Source organism: Camelina sativa, chromosome 2 (genome assembly GCF_030686135.1).
Source record: "Camelina sativa cultivar CO46 ecotype springtype chromosome 2, ASM3068613v1".
Lineage (NCBI taxonomy): Eukaryota > Viridiplantae > Streptophyta > Magnoliopsida > Brassicales > Brassicaceae > Camelina > Camelina sativa.
The window spans coordinates 14,378,352-14,400,331 of record NC_141881.1 but is presented as its reverse complement, the minus strand read 5'-3'; the positions used below and the strand labels follow the sequence as shown (position 1 = coordinate 14,400,331).

General features: G+C 39.8%; 3 protein-coding genes and 1 pseudogene across 7 annotated transcripts; 2 read left to right on the top strand and 2 right to left on the bottom strand.

The window, feature by feature from the left end:
* The first annotated feature begins 611 nt into the window (after positions 1-611).
* Positions 612-1,969, top strand: LOC104718663 (putative F-box protein At4g11580; annotated as a pseudogene). The gene is made up of 3 exons (XR_015573692.1): positions 612-705; positions 809-1,198; positions 1,290-1,969. The product of XR_015573692.1 is annotated as a putative F-box protein At4g11580 (transcript).
* Positions 1,970-2,120: 151 nt separating this feature from the next.
* LOC104718671 (putative F-box protein At4g11580) lies at positions 2,121-4,085 on the top strand. 2 transcript variants are annotated; one of them, XM_010436463.3, is made up of 4 exons: positions 2,121-2,463; positions 2,568-2,771; positions 2,890-3,366; positions 3,452-4,085. In XM_010436463.3, the coding sequence occupies exons 2-4, from the start codon at positions 2,653-2,655 to the stop codon at positions 3,975-3,977; spliced, it is 1,122 nt and encodes a 373-aa protein (XP_010434765.2). In that variant the 5' UTR covers positions 2,121-2,463; positions 2,568-2,652; the 3' UTR covers positions 3,978-4,085. The 2 variants fall into 2 exon arrangements, with proteins under 2 accessions (XP_010434765.2, XP_087339163.1); XM_087483037.1 differs by lacking the exon at positions 2,121-2,463 and having other exon boundaries at positions 2,529-2,771.
* A 30-nt stretch (positions 4,086-4,115) lies between these two features.
* LOC147948599 (putative disease resistance protein RPP1) lies at positions 4,116-9,917 on the bottom strand. Of its 2 annotated transcripts, none has more exons than XM_019234161.2 (8): positions 9,436-9,917; positions 8,944-9,106; positions 8,731-8,851; positions 8,444-8,501; positions 7,423-7,938; positions 6,162-7,284; positions 5,770-6,072; positions 4,116-5,651 (listed from the first exon to the last, which is right to left on the bottom strand). In XM_019234161.2, exons 5-8 carry the CDS (start codon positions 7,620-7,622, stop codon positions 4,338-4,340), a joined length of 2,940 nt encoding a protein of 979 aa, XP_019089706.2. In that variant the 5' UTR covers positions 7,623-7,938; positions 8,444-8,501; positions 8,731-8,851; positions 8,944-9,106; positions 9,436-9,917; the 3' UTR covers positions 4,116-4,337. The 2 variants fall into 2 exon arrangements, with proteins under 2 accessions (XP_019089706.2, XP_087339152.1); XM_087483026.1 differs by having other exon boundaries at positions 8,944-9,100.
* Positions 9,918-15,742: 5,825 nt separating this feature from the next.
* Positions 15,743-21,778, bottom strand: LOC147948598 (putative disease resistance protein RPP1). Of its 2 annotated transcripts, none has more exons than XM_087483031.1 (8): positions 21,297-21,778; positions 20,805-20,967; positions 20,592-20,712; positions 20,305-20,362; positions 19,284-19,799; positions 18,023-19,145; positions 17,606-17,911; positions 15,743-17,412 (listed from the first exon to the last, which is right to left on the bottom strand). In XM_087483031.1, the coding sequence occupies exons 5-8, from the start codon at positions 19,481-19,483 to the stop codon at positions 16,123-16,125; spliced, it is 2,919 nt and encodes a 972-aa protein (XP_087339157.1). In that variant the 5' UTR covers positions 19,484-19,799; positions 20,305-20,362; positions 20,592-20,712; positions 20,805-20,967; positions 21,297-21,778; the 3' UTR covers positions 15,743-16,122. The 2 variants fall into 2 exon arrangements, with proteins under 2 accessions (XP_087339157.1, XP_087339160.1); XM_087483034.1 differs by having other exon boundaries at positions 20,805-20,961.
* Positions 21,779-21,980: the final 202 nt, after the last annotated feature.

Genomic DNA, 21,980 nt, shown 5'->3' with positions numbered 1-21,980 from the left:
TTGTAAGGCCTTAAATGTAATTATTAGTTGCTTTTGATATCCCTTGGTCAATTCTTTCAGTTGGTGCTAGCTTCATTGCGTTTGTCCTAAAGTAAAAGCGAAATTGCACCAAAGACGGAGATATAGATTAGTTTGTCTTAACGTTTTCAAAGAGCATAATTTGGAATTAAAGAGGTAGGTGGAAAAAGCTTTGTGAAGAGAGTAGACGAAATACTATGGCTAAAGGTTTTTTATGTCTAGGTATCAATGCAATGCTCTTACACCATATATGATTTGTGTAAAATAGTTGAGAGCTTTAACTTCAAACGTTTAAACTAGTGGATGAGGGAACATGTGTACTATCAAACTTTTTTTTCCAGTTTTGACTTTTTGGAAAATCTGCAAACAAAAAATCATCACTTTGTCAAAGGACGACGACAAAGAATTAGGTTTATGTAATTATAAATTTATGGGCATGCATATGATATGTTATGCGACTTATTATTGAACCTTTGGTACACATATTCAAACCTACTTATTGTGTTACGTATTGTCCATAAAGGTTTCTTCATATAAATTCATTGTTTTCTTCTTCTTTTTCTTTAGTCCTCCAAAACATCTAATAGTTTTTTTTTTTCATTTTCTTATAGAGGATATGGAGAGATTAGATGGTGCAAGAAGAATCCAAAGATGGACACTCTCTATAAAATCTGTCCTTAGTTCAATGTTTTTTTATTCTTCCTCTATTTATGTAATTTTAAAAATTTAAGAATATACTAATTCATAGTCTATCTAAATAAATGTATTATTTTCTTTCTCACTTTTGTAGCTATGGTGTGATGTTCATGAGATCAAGAAAAGTTCCAAGCTGGGAGAATATGGATAGCGATATTTTAGCCAAGATTTTCGAGAAGCTCAATGTAGTGGATATTACCGTCGGAGCATCACGCGTCTGTGTCACTTGGTTCCTTGCCGCTCACCAAAAATCTCTATGGAAAACAATCAACCTCGCCAATCCCAAACTCGTCGAGTTCAAGCATCCTCGAGTAAAAAACTCGCGGCTCAAATCCCAATATGTAAACGTAGAAGAAGAAGGTCTACACAATATGAGGAAAATTTTGATTAGAGTTACCAAATTCAGTGGTACAGTTCCGACAAATTTGTTCTTCAACTTCTATTCCTTTGTAGAAGATGAGGATCTCATCATTGCTTCTGAGAGGTAAATCTCATATACTCCTTGAATTTTGAATACCAAGAAACCGAAAAGGGATCTGCCTCCTCTCTCTTTCTCATAATTCTTGATTTTTCAGGATGCCAAACATCAGAAACTTGTCTTACCTCAGTGGTGCAATTTACGTGAGAGTTCATATAAATTTGCATTCAGTCAATGGAAGAACCTTCACACATTAATCATCTCTACACACTTCTACAGCAAGGGGATAGTCGAGTTTCGATTCATCGGAGAAAACTGTACAAACCTCACCAACCTAAAACTGTCGGGTCACGTCGACCCATATATAGCTGAGGGAATTGTGTGTTACCTCCCAAAGCTCAAGAGAGTGAGTATGAGATGTTGTGTCATCGACTCTACTCAAGAAGTTTCCTTACTCATCACGTACCTTCAAAACCTAACGATCCTCAACCTCTCGCATTGTATGTTCAAAACCTCATTGAAGGATTCGTTATTTGAGGAGAGTTTCATAAAAACCGCCACTCCGAAGATTGACACATTAATCATGTGTTCGGAAGTCGGCTGTAGGTTATGCGAAGATCGGTCTCGCATATTAGGTTCAGATGCTTATTACGAGAAGCATTGGCGTAATGATGAGATAAAAGAACTTGGTTTCTGAGATTTTGAAAAGCCTTAGCTCATGTTTTCCCAAAACCAAAAAATTATGATCTAAGATTATGATCTAATATGTAATGTAGCAGGCTCTTATTAATTATACTATATACAGTATACAGTATATAAAACACTGTCATTACAAGATGTGTGTTGTTACTATGTTTCATTTGATAAATCATGTTCATGTTCATGAAATAGGGACGTTAGTCTCTAAAATAAGGAGATTATGAATATACAAAAATGTAAGTTTCCTAAGCTAAAATAAAGAAATGTAAATTATACATTAACCAGTTTTAGGAAAATTTCCTAAATTATCATATTGACAATATCGACTTGTTTGGAGAAAAAGTAAGAGACTCTCTATGTGAACCAGAGGTTTCGAGAAGGCTTCGAAACAATTCAAAGACTCTCTTCTTGGGTTTTTCTCTTTTCTCTTCTCCTTCTTCTTCATGCTTAAGCTGTGATTCTCGTTGTTGAGCTTAAGTGAATCATTGATCTTTCTTACTGATCTGAATTGGGTTTGTAGTTTCTTGAATTGGGTTAGACCTCTTCACATCGACGGATTGAAGGAAAACAAAAATAAAAAATCTCTTGTTTTTACTTCTTTTGATTTCTTGTTGGATTGATTATGAAATTGGGTGAGTTGAGCTGTTACAAAGTTGAGATTTTGAAACATACTCAGCCATAGAAACGTAACAAAAAATCTAACCTTTGTGTTCTTCTTTTTTTTTGTCTTGCATAGAAGGTGTTCGACAGATTGCTCAAGAGTGATATTAATCTGTTTTGTAAAGTGGTTTGAGAGTTTACATTTCAGAGTTTAGTTTTTAATGTTAGTTACGATGGAGATTAGGTCAGACGGTCTCAAGGTTCTTCTTGAAAATTCTCTGTTTACGACAAATTCGACAACTCTTCTTCTTAGGAATTATGTTGTTCAACAGTTTCCAAGGTTTGTTTAGGGTTCTTGACTTATTCTTACTTTGTTTCTACTGTGTTCTATCTTTTATGTGAGTTCAAGAATTCAACTATCTAAAAATGTGTTTAACCTTTTATTACTCTGTTTGTAGTTGTGAAGTGAAGGAGAAGGTAGACAGGTCAAAAGAAGTTCCAAAGTGGGAAACTTTGCACAGAGACGTACTTGCTGTTGTATTCGATAAGCTCGAATTGATGGACCTTACCTTGGGAGTTTCACGTGTATGTACTTCTTGGTTCCTTGCCTCTCACAACAAAACTCTGTGGAACACTGTCGACCTCACTAAGCTCAAACAAGTGGACTTCTCCTATTTTGTGGTGTTTGAGGATCGAGTCCGACCAATCATCTTCTTTGAGCACCGGGTTGATGAAGAAGAAGTAGCAAAAGGCCTAAGCTTTAAGAGTATTTTTATTAAGATTAGCAAATTCTTTTTTGACTATAGTGTCGTACACTTAACCCTCATGGAATTACTGGATGAGATCACCAAGTTGAGCCGCATGGCCCCGAAGAATTTGTTCTTTCACTTCAGTTCCTATGTAAAAACGGAGGATCTCATGTTTGCTGCTGAGAGGTAAGTCTCATCTTTTATGTAAATCAATCATAGCTGAAGTCATGTTAAAGGAGGATCTCATTTTTTTTTGTTTTGTTTTCTTTAGGATGCCAAACATAGAGAAACTTGTTTTACCGGTCTGGTGCTATAAAACCAAGGAGTCATTTCAGTTTGTGTTCAGTCAATGGAAGAATCTTAAAACACTAATCATTGCTCAAGATTATCAGCTTTGTACTGGGACATTCGACTTTCAAATCGTGGGAGAAAACTGCAGTAACCTTACAAACTTCAAATATTTGGGTTTTTTGCAAGACAAGAGTGTTGAGCAAATCGTGCGGTACCTTCAAAACCTCAAGAGGTTGAGTTTACGATGCTCTTACGTCACAATTGATGGAGTTATATCGCTAATCACAGGCCTCCAAAACCTCACAGTTCTTAATCTCTCACATTGCGTATACTTGGCTTTGGATCCTGACACGGTGCCTGATGACTATTTTGTACAAGCCCCCATTCAGAAGCTTGAAGAATTCATCAAATGTACACCAGATTGCAAGATTTGCAAACCCTGCTACTCCTGGTCGTATCTCTCTGAGGATTGGCATAATGATGAGATAAAGGAATTTGAATTCTGATATATGGAAAACCTTGGTAGACGTTTTGGAACAAATGATCAGACTTTTAACATATATGATGAATGTTGTCTCACAAGTATAGATTGTGACTGAATCTTGTTTGTTGCATAGTTCCTCCTCTGAGTCAGCCAGCTAAAATGTTCAAATCAAATGATACACACATAACCTAAAGAGAGTATAGGTATGAGTGTGTACATTTGTATTCATCACAAAATCTAGTGAATTCAATAGTTAGTCAATTATACATAACCTACCATCACACAATAACAATGTAAAATGTAAAGATTAAAAAGTGCAATACCAAGCCCTGCAACTTTAAATTGAATCTTCATCTTTATACTGTCATGATCTCCATCGACTTCAGTCCCATAAACATGAAAGACTTTTACTGAGCATTACCCCACATTCTTTTATCTTTCTTTCGCTACAGTAGATTTTAAAGTCAAAGCGAAGCTCGTTAGATGTCACATCTCCTTCAAACTCAAAGATGTACAAATGATCAGTAAAAGAGTAAGATAGAGAGTAGCCAATAGGTTTGCATGGAACAGAGACGCCAGGATTATGTTTTTCCATGATGAGATACGATATTCTCATCTCTTTCATACCAAACACCTCCTTCTCCTTGTCACCACCTTCACCAACCAGCAAGATACAAGCCTTAAATCTCGAGGTTTTGGAAAGAGGCCTTTTATTCAAATTTACCATCACGGAACTTCCAGTATTAGCTCGGTAAGTGAAGTTCTCAGGCACTTCCTCACCAGGTAAGACTGTACAGCGAGTACTGGTCTGAACGATGAGTTCCCTCGCTTCTTTATTTAGTTTGAAACAGTTAGTAAACTGAAGATGCTTTGGATTGTGAAAGAAGCAATCGAGTCTCACTAATGACTCGCAGTTTTCTGCCCTTAGATGATCTAAGGAATCCGGAAGCTGTGGGATTGACACTAGCTTCTTGCATCCGATGAGTGTAAGAAATCGAAGACGAGAGACTTTCTTAACCCACGGAGAGATCTCTTGCATTTCTTTATCTTCAAATACCAACGATGTGATGATATCAAGAGCATGCGGAAACTCCTGGAGGTTTTCATTGAATGACATGCCCAAGGAAGAAAGATTAGGCCACGACTTTATGGACGAAGGTACTTCTTTTATCGCAGTTCTCGCGAGATTTAGGAGCCTAATATGTGTGGAAATCTCAGGAAAACTTTTCAGCATCAAACAATTACAAAAATTAACTTCGTCAAGAGATTCCAAGTTGATGTTGGTAGGAAGAACCTCTAGCTTTGAGCATCCTATTGCAATCAACTTTTGCAATTTATGAAGATTCCCAATAGAGGAGGGCAACTCTACCAGACTAGTGCACATATCAAGTTTCAATGTTTGGAGATTAGTGGCATTTCCAATAGAGGACGGGAGCTCTACCAGACTTGAACATCCCATGAGATTCAACAAGGAAAGATTATTGGCATTTCCCATCCAGGAGGGAAGCTCCACCAAACTTGAGCATTTAGAAATGTCCATTTTTTTTAGATTAGTGGCATTCAAGGAAGGGAGCTCCACCAAACTTGAGCAGGAAGAAAGAAACATATGTTGAAGATTAGTGGCAGTTGAGAGATCAGGTAGTTCCTTTAGGTTTTTCGACAGACTCAAATTCACCCACTTGAGGTTACGAAGGGGCTGTACAAATAAGCAAAGAAAACACATTAAATTACTAATAGAGTGCTAAGATCAGTCTTTTTAAAACCTAAAGTGTAAGAAAAAAAATTTAGGAGAGAAACACATAACAATTCCTTACCCGATCTCCTTCCCACAACTTCTGAAGTTGGCTGTCTATCATATATAATTCGACTAGGCACTCCGTACAAAAATTGGAAGGCAGGCATGTCATTGGAAAGCGATCCCAATGTAGTAATCGTAGTTTTTGAGATAGATGGTTCAAACCTAGTGGTAAGCTCAAATTATGATTTTGATTATCATACATACACTTGAATCTTAAGAATTCAAGATTAGACATCCCCTCAAAAGCCCTTTCACTTATACTTAGTTCGCCTGACAATCCAGATGAGTCAAAATGTATGCCTATAACATTTTTACTACCCTGAATACAAAGAACTGGTTAGTCATCAAAAATATTTTAATTTGGATACTGGAGGAGCAATCTAATGGAAGAATAAAACTAAAACTAACCGTGTCATTAGTGAGTACTTCACATATATCTCTAGCATCAACCAAAAACTGACGCTTCCCAGGTTTAATAATGGATTGGTTCCCAAGCTCACGACAGACAATTTCTTTACCCAATTGTACTAGCAGATTGTGCATATATACACATCCATTTTCAACAGATATGAGAGATTTCTCAGATAAAATGCGAAACTGTTGCTTCACATCCAAGAAGCTCTTTCCGAGATGATCTTCCATTAGCTCAATCATTTGATAATTGAAAAGACAAGCTATATGAACGAATAAATCTTTATCTTCATCACATAACGCATTGTAACTGAACATTAAAATGCTTTGAATGCTGGCATCGAGGCGAGTTCTTAGCCTTGGTAGTGCATCTATCCACTCTTGCTTAGACATTCCTCGGAAATGGGAGCCCATAACTCTTAACCCCAATGGTAGTTTACCCAAAAGGTTTGTAACTTCCCATGAAAGCGCCTCTAAACCCTTTTTAGGGAACTTTTGACCAAAAGCATACATACAAAAGATGTGAGAAGCTTCATATACTGACGGGAAATCCACCTTGTAAATATGGTTGATGCCATGTGACTTCAAAAGTTTTTGGTCTTGAGTTGTGATGATGATCCGACTTCCATGACCAAACCAGCTAGTCTCTTTTGCGATGGCATCTAATTGTATAGACTGATCAATGTTATCAAGAACAATCAACACTTTCTTGTCGTTCAACCTATCTTGTACAACTCCAAGATGAGGAATCTCAATATCCTTGTGGTTGAGTATCTGGGACAAAAACTGTTTCTGTAAGTACAACTTTGCACTATAGTCATCAGAAGACACTCGCCTTGTAGACGTTAACTCTTTGATATCCTCCATAAAGACGCTCAACTCAAAACTGCTCGAGATTTGGTTATACAGAAATCTAGCGATGGTGGTCTTCCCAATCCCAGATGGACCCCAAATCCCAATCATCCTCACCTCACCCGATTCTAGACCTAGCATTGGTCCCATATTTTTCATATGAGCTCCCATTCCAGCTAAACTGTTGAAGTCTCTTGATGGTGTGGAGTTATTCAACTTATTTGAAACATCCATAGCTATTTTATCTATCATGTCAGCTTCACTAACCCTATGAAAAAACACCGAGAGCAATATGTTTAATTGTAACATATCCGTTAATTATGTGTAATTGCTACAAATAAACATTCGTTTAATGTGTTTGCAAAATATGAATTAGTTAGCGTAAGTAGGAGTTAAGAGAGATAACCAGTTGCGTGAATGCTCTCCAGCGATTGTGGCCACACCCTCCAAAGCTATTCTCCATCTCTTAATCTCCTTTCTCGGTTTACCTTTACAAGTTTTATTGAATACTTTCCCAAAGGCTCCCATCTGTTTCTTGACGTCAGTTGGATCTACATCATAGAAAATGGTCATCACTATTTGACTCAACTCTTCTCTACACTTCATGATCTCCACCAACTCATTCAGGCACCACGAAGAAGAAGCGTAGTTCCTCGAAAGCAAGACGATGGCGATCCTTGATCCTTTGATAGCTTCTATGAGCTCAGGACCAATTGTTTTACCCCTCTCGATATCATTATCAATGAATGGATCGATTCCTTTTCCTCTGAACTCTTTAAGGATGTGGGTAAGAAATGTTTTTCGGACATCTTCCCCGTGGAAGCTCAGGAATACATGGTGTTTCCAAGTTCTTGACAAAGACGATGGAGGAACTGATGAAGGAGAATCTATTTCTCTGTGATTGTGTTGGAACCTGAGTTTTCTGAAAAACGTGGAAAAGGAAAAAGAAGAATTCATTAGTAAGCTGAAGAGAGGATCTAGATCTAGAACACGATGGAGAAAGGATTAACAAAGAGGCATTTGTATATATATTGCATACTGAACGTTGACTAGCTTTGTTGGTGAGTCTTCATTTTAATATTTTTTTTTCTAAAGGTATCTATTAAAAACAAAAAAAAATTGTTTATCTATTTAGGAGACGGGTTGGCGCCTAATGAATAATGCTAAAACTATTTAAGGTTTACAGCTTTTATACCAACTCTAAACGACTAAATCTTCTAGTATATAGTTGGTTCTAATTACTAAATATTTTTTCTTTTTAAACTATCTTTCAAATAATCCGGTAGGTGTATCAAAGGTTTTGGTTTAAAACAAGCTGGAGTGGTGTATCACGGATTCACAGTCACAGGGTTTGAAGCTAAACGGGACTAGCACTAAGCAGGGTTTTAAGACAAATTATTGAGCGCTAAAGCAATACAACAACATACCAAATCAGTGATCAGCTCCAGCCCCTTCTGCTCCCACGGTCTCTGAATCCTTGAAGCCCTGTTTCCACCACATAAACCCTCGTTAATAACAAGTTTACAAACATCATATATATATATATATATATATATATATTTAATCAATGGGAAAAAATACAAGTATAGTGGAAACTTGAACAATGTGCCTTCGTGTCTATGAAGTGGACATTGATGTTCTCCTTTGTTTTGTCAGATGGAATAACCAACACAAAAAATAAAAATGAAATGTGGAGAGAGAGAGAAGAACGTACAGGCACACAAACACTTTCAAGGAATCGTATAATCCCCATTACCCACTGTGCTCTAGTCAATGTCCCGATCAAGAGGAAGCCCTCTTGTGAACAGTCCCACCATACTTATCTTCTTGACCGCCTGCAAACAATTCGTTTACAAAAATTAAATACCATTCCTACTGCATCAGATATATATGCTTTGGGCTATTGTATTTCGACAAAACGACTTACATTTCCAACGGTTTCTCCCTTAGCATTGTTGAGGAATGACACTAGATTGTCTGCTGGATGAGAAACGGTTTTGCACATAACACTCCAGCAGCGTAACCTCCTGCAAAACTCACCCCGAGGCTGCACTCACTCTCTCTATATAAGGTGTAAGTTCCTCCTGTTCCTATTAAAACAGAATACTAATCAGACCTTTCATTTCTACAACAATATGATCAAGCAAAAGCAAATCCCAACGAACTAATATGATTAAACCGACCCTTTGCAGGATCTATTTCAAAAGCCATCTCAACATAGACGACAATAGCAAAGTTCGAAAGCATCGGAGCAGCAACAAGATCGGTATACAATTTCCATAAAACCAACAAAGGTAAACCAATTTCATGTTGATGCATAACTTTCTTTCTTCTTAACATGACTCAATATCTCAAAAACTTGACAGATGAAATCAACACCCACTGAGATTTTAACTTCATCATACTCTAATTAACTTGCCTTGTTAGTTGTTAGTTGTCACGAAACAGCAGGAGATTGAGAAGACATGGTAAGATGAAGGAGGTTAGAGTTATGTGAATTCGAGCTTGGATTCGTCGCAAAGTGCGAGACTGTGCAAAGTCTCGTTAGCTTCTGATCGAGCATCCTCCAAATTCACCGACGGCCGACCGATTTGGAGACTCGAAGATGAAGAACCTTCGATCGCTCTTCGGATCACCCGCGACGGACATGACCACTTGAACCCGCACACCAAACGGATTATGTCCGCTAGACCCGCTAATTTTTGGGCTTCGAAAACAAGGCCCGTATCCGCCCTGCTATACTAACTATGTAGTGAGCTACCCCCGCGGACCAAGGACCCAGTTGAATGTTTGGTATAACTATAAAGGTATATGGTTCTCACACACTACACCCAAATACTGTACTCACTTTCTCAACAAGCTGGGATAATAATATGCTTAACCTCCTTAGGGATGAGTCTCAAAGAGTACAGTTGTACATACTCTGCAGCCTTATATACTAAGCTAGTGTATAATACAAACTTAAACCAGAGAGTTAACCGGAAATAACCGGTCATTAATCCAGTTATTGAACTATCGAACCATTCACTCTAATAGAAATTGAATGTGATATGCATTTCAATCATCAGCTCTAAGCAGAAAAACGTAACAAAAATCTAACCTTTGTGATATTTTTTTAGTCTGCATAGAAGGTGTTCGACAGACTGCTCAATAGAGATATTTAGTTATGATGGAGAGATCAGACTGTCTCAAGGGTCTCAATCAAATTAGATTGTAAAGTACGTAGTCCTCGAGGATTGGGGTTTTCAATCTTTAATGTGAGTTCAAAAAATGTGTTCAACCTTTTATTACTCTGTTTGTAGTTGTGAAGTTGTGGAGAAGGTAGACAGGTCAATAGAAGTTCCAAAATGGGAAACTTTGCACAGAGATACTTGCCGTTATTTTCGATAAGCTCGGCATGATGGACACTACCCTGGGAGTTTCACGTGTATGTACTTCTTGGTTCCTTGCCTCTCACAACAAAACTTTGTCGACCTCAACAAGTGGACTTCTCCAGAACCTCAAGAGGTTGAGTTTACGATGCTGTTTCTTCAGGACCAGAGGAGTTTTATCTCTAATCTCAGGCCTCCAAAACCTAACAATTTCTCTAATCTCTCACATTGCATATACTTGGGTATGGATCCTGACTGTTATGGAAGGATGATTCTCATTCAACTATACACAAGAGTATTTATACAGAATGTGAAGACTAGGGTATTCGTATGAGAGTTAATAGACAAGATACTACTTTACATATATAGATGATTGGTATCCGATCATCATTGATATGATTGATACGAATCTCCTTGATATCCCCCTCAAGATGTAGGCAGTTGTCTGACGCCAATCTTGATCCGAAGCTCCTGGAATCGCGTACGATGAAGAGGTTTAGTAAGGCCATCAGCTAACTGATCACGCGTAGATATATGGGAGACACGAAGAGCACCGGACTGTATATGACCTCGAACGAAATGATAATCTAGAGCAATATGTTTCATCCGAGAGTGGAAAACCGGATTGGCACATAGATAAGTCGCACCCATGTTATCACAGTAAACAACCGGCACAACCGTTAACACAACCCCCATCTCCGATAAGAGTGAACAAATCCATTGCAATTCAGACGCAGCATTGGCTATGGCACGATATTCAGCCTCCGTTGATGATCGTGCGACGCTACGTTGTTTCTTCGAACTCCACGAAATAGGACTGCCACCAAGATACACGATGTACGCATTTGTAGACAAACAATCACCAACATCACCTCCCCAATCCGCATCGGAGTAAGCGTGAACCGTTAGGGGACAATCTGCGCGTAGGAAAATCCCATGGGATGTTGTCCCAGCCAAATAACGGAGAACCCTTTTAACAGCCTGCCAATGATCCGTCGTCGGTTGATGCATATATTGAGAGAGCCTATTAACCGCAAATGCAATATCAGGACGAGTAAATGATAAATATTGGAGACTACTGACAACCTTCCGATATTGCGTGGCATCAACAAGTGGTGTACCAGAGTGAAGAGTGAGCTTTGGTGATTGAGCCATGGGAGTAGCAACCGGTTTCGCACCAATCATGTTAGTACGAGCTAGTAGATCCGTGACATACTTTCGTTGCATGAGGTGTAATCCTTGTCGTGATCGAGTGGCCTCTATCCCCAAGAAATAGCTTAGAGGACCAAGATCCTTGAGAGAGAAGCGAGCGGCAAGGGAGACATTAAACGGTTGCACCAAAGATGATGGACCCGCAATAATAATATCATCTACATAAACAAGGACGTAGAGGAAATCATTATTCGTCTTGTAAGTAAACAAAGAGGTATCGGAGAGAGAACCAGTAAACCCGGAGTTAAGAAGAAACATCCGTAGTTCTTGATACCACGCCCGCGGTGCCTGTTTCAAACCATATAGCGCCTTACGCAACCAACAAACATGATCTGGACGATCGGGATCCACGAAACCTGGTGGCTGCGAGACGTACACCTCGTCGGTTAGAGTGCCTTGGAGGAAGGCATTGTTAATATCAACTTGATGAATGCTCCAGTTTTTCTTGACCGCAACTTCGAGAACTAGTCGAACCGTTGTTGATTTAATAACCGGACTAAACGTTTCCTCATAATCCAAACCATATTGTTGATTAAACCCCCTCGCAACAAGTCTCGCTTTGTACCTTGCAATTGAACCATCAGGATTATATTTCAGTGTAAATATCCACTTACAAGGTATCACATGTTTTGATGGCGGTGGTTTCTCCAGATCCCATGTGTGATGACGCATCTGAGCATCAATCTCCTCCGACATTGCCCTCCGAAAATTTGGATCCTTTAAAGCCTGAGCTACGGTTGTGGGGATAAGAGGTGTTTTGACGGCAAGTAGATTAAGTTTCTTGTTAGGTTTGGTGATGTGGTTCTTTGCTCTCGTCGTCATAGGATGAAGGTTTTGGTTTGGTGGTGGAACATGATGATGGGGTTGAGGTTCCGGTTGTGGTGCGACGGTGGAAGTCGTGGTGGATGTGGTGGTCATTGTTTGCGAGACGGGACGTGGTGACGACGAAGAAGGAGTAGATGTGTTTGATGGTTGTCGGGGTTGTGGGCTCGATTGGTCTGTTGGAGATGGGCTGGAGATTGGTGTTGTTGGGCCTGGTGAGTGTTGTGGGCTTTGACTAGCGGATCGCGGCATGTTAACAGACGGAGGTGACGACAAGCGAGACTCAGATGGTGACGTTGAGGACGATGTAATCGGCGATGTTGGAGATGCTGATGCTAGAGGAGACGGAGGTGTGTGCGGTAACACCGGAGAAACTGGAGCCGGTGATGGTGGGTGAAGGACGGAGCACGGAGGCGACGAGGAATGAGTTAGTGGCGAGGGTAACACGACCGTTGATGGAGACGGCACACACTCAGGCGTAGAAACACGTGATGCAGGCGACGATGGTAGTGAAGAGAATGGGAACTCAGTCTCAACAAACTGCACATGGCGTGACGTATAAACACGACCACTCGTAATATCCAAACAAAGGTTCGCACTTTGAGTAAGTGAGTAACCAACGAACACACACGGTGTGGAGTGGCTCTCAAGCTTCGTTGCACGATATGGACGCAACCAAGGATAGCACACACAACCAAAAACACGGAGCTTCATATAATTTGGAGGCTGGTGAAAAAGCTTGACGTACGGAGATATACCGTTGAGAACGTCGGTGGGCATCCGGTTTATCAAGTACACAGCGGTTGCTAGAGAATAGGGCCAGTAGCCCTGCGGAACCGATGCATGACTTAGAAGTGCTAGACCGGTCTCAACCACGTGACGGTGTTTTCTTTCGGCGATACCATTGTGTTCTGGTGTATGTGGTGGTGATGTGAGATGGGATACGCCATGAGAAGCCAAGAAGGAACGCAATGCAATGAATTCGCTACCATTATCAGAATAAAGAGTGCGGATTTTGTGTTGAAATCGGTTCTCCACAAGAGCCTTAAAGGCGACAAAAACTTCCTTGACTTGAGATTTTTGCTTCAACGGGTACAACCAAGTGTAGCGGGTGTAGTGATCAATAATGACAAGATAATACTTGTAGTGATCAGCGGACAATATAGGCGATGTCCATACGTCTGTGTAAAGATACTCAAGAGGTTGTGTGGAGGTGATTGTGTTTGCATGAAAAGGCAATTTGTGACTCTTATTAATCAAACAGTCGGAACACGACCATTGTTTTTGCGAGGAAGTGGAAATAGGCAATGAAAATTTGGAAACAAGTGCCTTTAAAACTGTAAAAGAGGGATGCCCAAGGCGATAATGCCAAAATGAGAGGTCGGTTTTCGGTGAAGGCGATGTAGAGAATGCGGTGATAGTGTTACGTTCAACCGGCCACTCATATAGCTCATTCCTAGTCTTGCCTTGGAGCAACCGGACCCCCGTGCTGAGATCCTTCACCTGAAAATGAGCAGGATAAAAATGAGCTGAGACTTGATTATCGTTGCATAGACGATACACCGAAATAAGATTTTTAGACACATTAGGGACATAAAGAACATCTTTAAGCCTAAGGGAGCGAGAAGGTGTGGGAAGTAAACCGGAACCCGTGTGTGTTATCGGAATACCAGATCCATCCGCAAGAGTGACCTCCTCGCCACCATTGTATGGTTGGTGAAGAGACAGATTCGCAAGGTCCGATGTCAAGTGATGTGTTGCACCGGTGTCACAGATCCATGGAGTGGTGGGAGACGAGGAAGTCATTGCAAGGTTCGCGCGTGGCTGCCATGGTGGCGAAGAAGAGTAACTTGATGAGGAACCACGACCTTGAAACTGGGAACACCAACGAGCGCTGTGACCATGAACTCCACATATTTGACAACGTCCCTGATAGCCACGACCTTGGGAACCACGACCATGAGAGCCTCGTGAGAAATGCGACCGTTGCTGCGAACCATGTTGACCACGAGACGAAGAGGAACCTCGGTTGGTCGTATTGTTCTTGTGGGTGACCATGTTTGCAGACGCAGGTGTAACAGAGGAAGCGGTCATCAAGGTTTGAATCTTCAACTCTTGATTAATCAACTTCTCAAGGACCACATTCAGAGAGGGTGTTGTATCACGACCCTCGATCTGATCCGTAACAGGCTTATATTCCTCGGGTAAGCCACCGAGGATGTAATCGATCTGATCTTCATGTGGAATAGGACTCTCGAGAAGTGCGAGTTGATCGAACCTCACCGTGAAGCCTTGAAAGTACTCTTCAATGGATTTGGGACCTTTCTTCCAATGCTTAAGCTGGTTGTGGATTTGGAGGATATGGCCACGACTGGGTTGAGCAAACGTGGTGTGGAGAGTTGTCCAGATCTCCGCGGAAGTGGTAGCTTTGGAAAGCAGAGACTGCACCGAGAGAGACATCGCACCAAGGAGACTAGAGAAGATCAGCTGATCTTGACGCTGCCAGTGTTTGTGAGCCGGATTCACGGTGGTGGTGTCATCGGAGGTGAGTGTGGCAGCAGGTGCAGCCATAGTGCCGTCGAGATAGCCGGCAAGGTCATAGCCTTTGCACAGAGCAAAGACCTGACGTTTCCACATCAGGAAATTTGTCGAGGTCAACTTAGTGACGTTAGACATGTTGACATTAAGAAGAGAGGTGCCATCGGGTGTAGCAACAACTTCAGAAGTAGAAGACATGATCGAGACAAGAAACAGGGGAAGAAGGAGAAGTAAGACGAGGAAGAAGTAGAAAGTGACCGAAAAAAAAAAAAAAAATTTTAGGTCTTTTGTAGATCTTTACTGCTCTGATACCATGTTATGGAAGGATGATTCTCATTCAACTATACACAAGAGTATTTATACAGAATGTGAAGACTAGGGTATTCGTATGAGAGTTAATAGACAAGATACTACTTTACATATATAGATGATTGGTATCCGATCATCATTGATATGATTGATACGAATCTCCTTGATACTGACACGGTGCCTGATGACTATTTCGTACAAGCCCCCACTCAGACGCTTGAAGCATTCATCAAATGTACTGAAGATTGCACTGAAGATTGCACGATTTGCAAACGTCGCTACTCTCTGAGGATTGGCAGAACGATGAGATAAAAGAATTTGAATTCTGAAATATTGAAAAGCTTCGTAGATGTTTTGGAACAAATGATCAGACTTTAACATATATGATGAATTTCGTCCCACAAGTATAGATTGTGTCTGAATCTTTTGGGTTGCATAGTTCCTCCTCTGATCCTCTGAGTCAGCTAGCTAAAATGTTCAAATCAAATGATATTAACGTATACAACACAAAAAGTAAAGAGTATAGGTATGAGTGTGTACATATTTTCCAGTTATATACAGAAACTACAACATTTTGCGAATTAAGCAACATATACTGAATTCACTCGTTAGTCAAATTACACATAACCCAACATCACACACTGATACACATAAATCAACAACTTAGCCAAGCCCTGCAACATATGAATCTCATTGAATAAATTTCACTCGTTTGCCTCTATTCTTCGTCTCTACACTGTCATGATCTCCAACGACTTCAGTTCGACAGTTCCAGTGTTAATTTCGTAGCATTTATCTTCAGACTCCATCGCCATCTCTCTCTCTCTCTCTTCATGTCCATCAATATGACAGACTTAGAGTTGGATTACCCCGCATTCTTTTATTTTTATGTCGCTATGGTCGACTTTGAAGTCAATGAACAGCTCGTTAGATGTCATATTCCCCTCAAACTCAAAGATGTACAAATGCTCAGTAAAATAGCGAACTGGAGAGTAGCCCGTAGGTCTGCATGGAACAAAGACGCCAGGATTATGTTTTTCCATGATGAGATACCATATTCTTATATTTTTCCTAACAAACACCTCCTTCTCCTTGTCCTCTTTATTAACCAGCAAGATACAAGCCTTAAATCTCGAGGTTTTAGATAGAGGCCTTTGATTCAAATTTACCACTACGGAACTTCCAGTATTAGCTCGGTAAGTGAAGTTTGCAGGCACTTCTTCACCAGGTAAGACCGTAAATTGAGTTCTATTCTGAATGATGAGTTCCCTTGCTTCTTTATTCAGTTTGAAGCATTTAACAAACTCAAGAAATTTCTTTGAATTGTGAAAGGAGCAATCGAGTCTTACTAATGAGTCGCAATCTTCTGCCCATATGCTAATTAAGGAATCCGGAAGCTGTGGGATTGATACTAGTTTCTTGCATCCAATGAGTTCAAGTAACTGAAGACGAGTCAATTTCTTGACCCACGGAGAAATTTCTTGGATTTCTGTATCTTTACATACCAACGATGTGATGATATCAAGAGCATGCGGGAATTCCTCGAGGTTTTCATTGAATGACATGGCCAAGGAAGAAAGATGAGACCATGAGTTGATCGACGAAGGCACTTCTTTTATTGCGGTTTCCTGGATCTGTAGGAGCCTAATATTTGTGGAAATCTCAGGAAAACTTTTCAGCATCAAACAATCACATAAATGAAGTTCCTCAAGAGATTCCAAGTTGATGTTGGTAGGAATAACCTCTAGTTTTGAGCATCCATTTGCATTCAATTTTCGCAATTTATCAAGATTTCCAATAGAGGAGGGCAGCTCTACCAGACTAGTGCACATATCAAGTTTCAATACTTGGAGATTAGTGGCATTACCAATAGAGGACGGGAGCTCCACCAGACTTGAACATCCCGTGAGATTCAAAAAGCAGAGATTAATGGCACTTCCAATCCAGGAAGGAATCTCCACCAAACTTGAGCATTTAGAAATGTCCATTTCTTTTAAATTACTGGCATTCAAGGACGGTAGCTCCACCAAACTTGAGCACGAAGAAAGAAGCATATGTTGAAGCTTAGTGGCACTTGAGAGATCAGGCAATTCCTTTAGGTTTTTCGACTCAGTCATATTCAACCACTTGAGGTTTCCAAGCGGCTGTACAAATAAGCAGAGACAACACAAGAAAGCACATTAAATTACTAGCTGGCGACCTTAAGATTTAATTCACATAATAACAGATCAGTCCTTTGTTAAGCCTAACAGATGTAGGCAAAAAAAATATATTGTAAAGACAAATCAAACAAAAACTTTAAAGTAGGAAAGAATTAAACACATGAAAGTTCCTTACTCGATCTCCTTCCCATAGCTTATGAAGTTGGCTGTCTACCATATATAATTCGACTAGGCACTCCGTACCGAAATTGGAAGGCAGACATGTCATTGGAAAATGTTCCCAATATAGTAACCGTAGTTTTTGAGATAGATGATTCAAAGCTTCCGGAGAGCAGCATAACTTACGACTCCTATTACAATACATACACTTGAATCTTAAGAATTTAAGGTTAGTCATCCCTTCAAAAGCCCTTTCACTTATACTCAATTTGTCTGTCAATCCAGACAACTCAAAGTGTATGCCTATAACACTTTTAGTACCCTGAAAATAGACCATAAAGAAAGGTAGAGGAACTAGAGATGGTTAGTCATCAAATAAATTTTAATATTCAGAAAGTACTCTAATATATAGAAGACCAAAAATAGAACCAACCGTGTCATTAGTGAGTACTTCACATATATCTCTAGCATCAACCAAATATTGACGCTTCCCAGGTTCACGAATGGATTTGTTCCCGGTCTCATGACGAACAATTTCTTTACCCAATTGTTCTAGCAGATTGTGCATAAATATACGCCCATTTACAATAGAAATCAGAGATTTCTCAGATAAAATGTGCAATTGTTGCCTCACATCCAAGAAGTTCTTACCGAGATGACCTTCCACTCTGTCAATCGTTTGATAGTTGAAAAGACAGGCTATATGAACAAATAAATCTTTATCTTCATCACATAACGCATTGTAACTGAACATTAAAATGCTTTGAATGTTGGCTTCAAGGCGAGTTCTTAACCTTGGTAGTGCGCTTATCCATTCCTGCTTAGACATTCCTCGGAAATGGGAACCCATAACTCTTAATCCCAATGGCAGTTTACCCAAAAGGTTTGTAACTTCCCATGAAAGTGACTCAAAACCAGTTTTGGGGAACTTTTGATCAAAAGCATACATACAAAAGATGTGAGAAGCTTCATATACTGACGGGAAATCCACCTTGTAAATATGGTTGATGCCATGTGACTTCAAAAGTTTTTGGTCTTGAGTTGTGATGATGATCCGACTTCCATGACCAAACCAGCTAGTCTCTTTTGCGATGGCATCTAATTGTATAGACTGATCAATGTTATCAAGAACAATCAACACTTTCTTGTCGTTCAACCTATCTTGTACAACTCCAAGATGAGGAATCTCAATATCCTTGTGGTTGAGTATCTGGGACAAAAACTGTTTCTGTAAGTACAACTTTGCACTATAGTCATCAGAAGACACTCGCCTTGTAGACGTTAACTCTTTGATATCCTCCATAAAGACGCTCAACTCAAAACTGCTCGAGATTTGGTTATACAGAAATCTAGCGATGGTGGTCTTCCCAATCCCAGATGGACCCCAAATCCCAATCATCCTCACCTCACCCGATTCTAGACCTAGCATTGGTCCCATATTTTTCATATGAGCTCCCATTCCAGCTAAACTGTTGAAGTCTCTTGATGGTGTGGAGTTATTCAACTTATTTGAAACATCCATAGCTATTTTATCTATCATGTCAGCTTCACTAACCCTATGAAAAAACACCGAGAGCAATATGTTTAATTGTAACATATCCGTTAATTATGTGTAATTGCTACAAATAAACATTCGTTTAATGTGTTTGCAAAATATGAATTAGTTAGCGTAAGTAGGAGTTAAGAGAGATAACCAGTTGCGTGAATGCTCTCCAGCGATTGTGGCCACACCCTCCAAAGCTATTCTCCATCTCTTAATCTCCTTTCTCGGTTTACCTTTACAAGTTTTATTGAATACTTTCCCAAAGGCTCCCATCTGTTTCTTGACGTCAGTTGGATCTACATCATAGAAAATGGTCATCACTATTTGACTCAACTCTTCTCTACACTTCATGATCTCCACCAACTCATTCAGGCACCACGAAGAAGAAGCGTAGTTCCTCGAAAGCAAGACGATGGCGATCCTTGATCCTTTGATAGCTTCTATGAGCTCAGGACCAATTGTTTTACCCCTCTCGATATCATTATCAATGAATGGATCGATTCCTTTTCCTCTGAACTCTTTAAGGATGTGGGTAAGAAATGTTTTTCGGACATCTTCCCCGTGGAAGCTCAGGAATACATGGTGTTTCCAAGTTCTTGACAAAGACGATGGAGGAACTGATGAAGGAGAATCTATTTCTCTGTGATTGTGTTGGAACCTGAGTTTTCTGAAAAACGTGGAAAAGGAAAAAGAAGAATTCATTAGTAAGCTGAAGAGAGGATCTAGATCTAGAACACGATGGAGAAAGGATTAACAAAGAGGCATTTGTATATATATTGCATACTGAACGTTGACTAGCTTTGTTGGTGAGTCTTCATTTTAATATTTTTTTTTCTAAAGGTATCTATTAAAAACAAAAAAAAATTGTTTATCTATTTAGGAGACGGGTTGGCGCCTAATGAATAATGCTAAAACTATTTAAGGTTTACAGCTTTTATACCAACTCTAAACGACTAAATCTTCTAGTATATAGTTGGTTCTAATTACTAAATATTTTTTCTTTTTAAACTATCTTTCAAATAATCCGGTAGGTGTATCAAAGGTTTTGGTTTAAAACAAGCTGGAGTGGTGTATCACGGATTCACAGTCACAGGGTTTGAAGCTAAACGGGACTAGCACTAAGCAGGGTTTTAAGACAAATTATTGAGCGCTAAAGCAATACAACAACATACCAAATCAGTGATCAGCTCCAGCCCCTTCTGCTCCCACGGTCTCTGAATCCTTGAAGCCCTGTTTCCACCACATAAACCCTCGTTAATAACAAGTTTACAAACATCATATATATATATATATATATATATATATTTAATCAATGGGAAAAAATACAAGTATAGTGGAAACTTGAACAATGTGCCTTCGTGTCTATGAAGTGGACATTGATGTTCTCCTTTGTTTTGTCAGATGGAATAACCAACACAAAAAATAAAAATGAAATGTGGAGAGAGAGAGAAGAACGTACAGGCACACAAACACTTTCAAGGAATCGTATAATCCCCATTACCCACTGTGCTCTAGTCAATGTCCCGATCAAGAGGAAGCCCTCTTGTGAACAGTCCCACCATACTTATCTTCTTGACCGCCTGCAAACAATTCGTTTACAAAAATTAAATACCATTCCTACTGCATCAGATATATATGCTTTGGGCTATTGTATTTCGACAAAACGACTTACATTTCCAACGGTTTCTCCCTTAGCATTGTTGAGGAATGACACTAGATTGTCTGCTGGATGAGAAACGGTTTTGCACATAACACTCCAGCAGCGTAACCTCCTGCAAAACTCACCCCGAGGCTGCACTCACTCTCTCTATATAAGGTGTAAGTTCCTCCTGTTCCTATTAAAACAGAATACTAATCAGACCTTTCATTTCTACAACAATATGATCAAGCAAAAGCAAATCCCAACGAACTAATATGATTAAACCGACCCTTTGCAGGATCTATTTCAAAAGCCATCTCAACATAGACGACAATAGCAAAGTTCGAAAGCATCGGAGCAGCAACAAGATCGGTATACAATTTCCATAAAACCAACAAAGGTAAACCAATTTCATGTTGATGCATAACTTTCTTTCTTCTTAACATGACTCAATATCTCAAAAACTTGACAGATGAAATCAACACCCACTGAGATTTTAACTTCATCATACTCTAATTAACTTGCCTTGTTAGTTGTTAGTTGTCACGAAACAGCAGGAGATTGAGAAGACATGGTAAGATGAAGGAGGTTAGAGTTATGTGAATTCGAGCTTGGATTCGTCGCAAAGTGCGAGACTGTGCAAAGTCTCGTTAGCTTCTGATCGAGCATCCTCCAAATTCACCGACGGCCGACCGATTTGGAGACTCGAAGATGAAGAACCTTCGATCGCTCTTCGGATCACCCGCGACGGACATGACCACTTGAACCCGCACACCAAACGGATTATGTCCGCTAGACCCGCTAATTTTTGGGCTTCGAAAACAAGGCCCGTATCCGCCCTGCTATACTAACTATGTAGTGAGCTACCCCCGCGGACCAAGGACCCAGTTGAATGTTTGGTATAACTATAAAGGTATATGGTTCTCACACACTACACCCAAATACTGTACTCACTTTCTCAACAAGCTGGGATAATAATATGCTTAACCTCCTTAGGGATGAGTCTCAAAGAGTACAGTTGTACATACTCTGCAGCCTTATATACTAAGCTAGTGTATAATACAAACTTAAACCAGAGAGTTAACCGGAAATAACCGGTCATTAATCCAGTTATTGAACTATCGAACCATTCACTCTAATAGAAATTGAATGTGATATGCATTTCAATCATCAGCTCTAAGCAGAAAAACGTAACAAAAATCTAACCTT

Coding starts and splice junctions, on each gene's coding strand:
- LOC147948599 (XM_019234161.2), bottom strand. CDS start 7,622: ATGAAGTGTAGAGAAGAGTTGAGTCAAATAGTGATGACCATTTTCTAT. Junction 7,285..7,422: donor GGAGAGCATTCACGCAACTG/GTTATCTCTCTT, acceptor GTTTTTTCATAG/GGTTAGTGAAGCTGACATGA. Junction 5,652..5,769: donor AGTTGTGGGAAGGAGATCGG/GTAAGGAATTGT, acceptor TTATTTGTACAG/CCCCTTCGTAACCTCAAGTG.
- LOC104718671 (XM_010436463.3), top strand. CDS start 2,653: ATGTTAGTTACGATGGAGATTAGGTCAGACGGTCTCAAGGTTCTTCTT. Junction 2,772..2,889: donor GTTGTTCAACAGTTTCCAAG/GTTTGTTTAGGG, acceptor CTCTGTTTGTAG/TTGTGAAGTGAAGGAGAAGG. Junction 3,367..3,451: donor CTCATGTTTGCTGCTGAGAG/GTAAGTCTCATC, acceptor TGTTTTCTTTAG/GATGCCAAACATAGAGAAAC.
- LOC147948598 (XM_087483031.1), bottom strand. CDS start 19,483: ATGAAGTGTAGAGAAGAGTTGAGTCAAATAGTGATGACCATTTTCTAT. Junction 19,146..19,283: donor GGAGAGCATTCACGCAACTG/GTTATCTCTCTT, acceptor GTTTTTTCATAG/GGTTAGTGAAGCTGACATGA. Junction 17,413..17,605: donor AGCTATGGGAAGGAGATCGA/GTAAGGAACTTT, acceptor TTATTTGTACAG/CCGCTTGGAAACCTCAAGTG.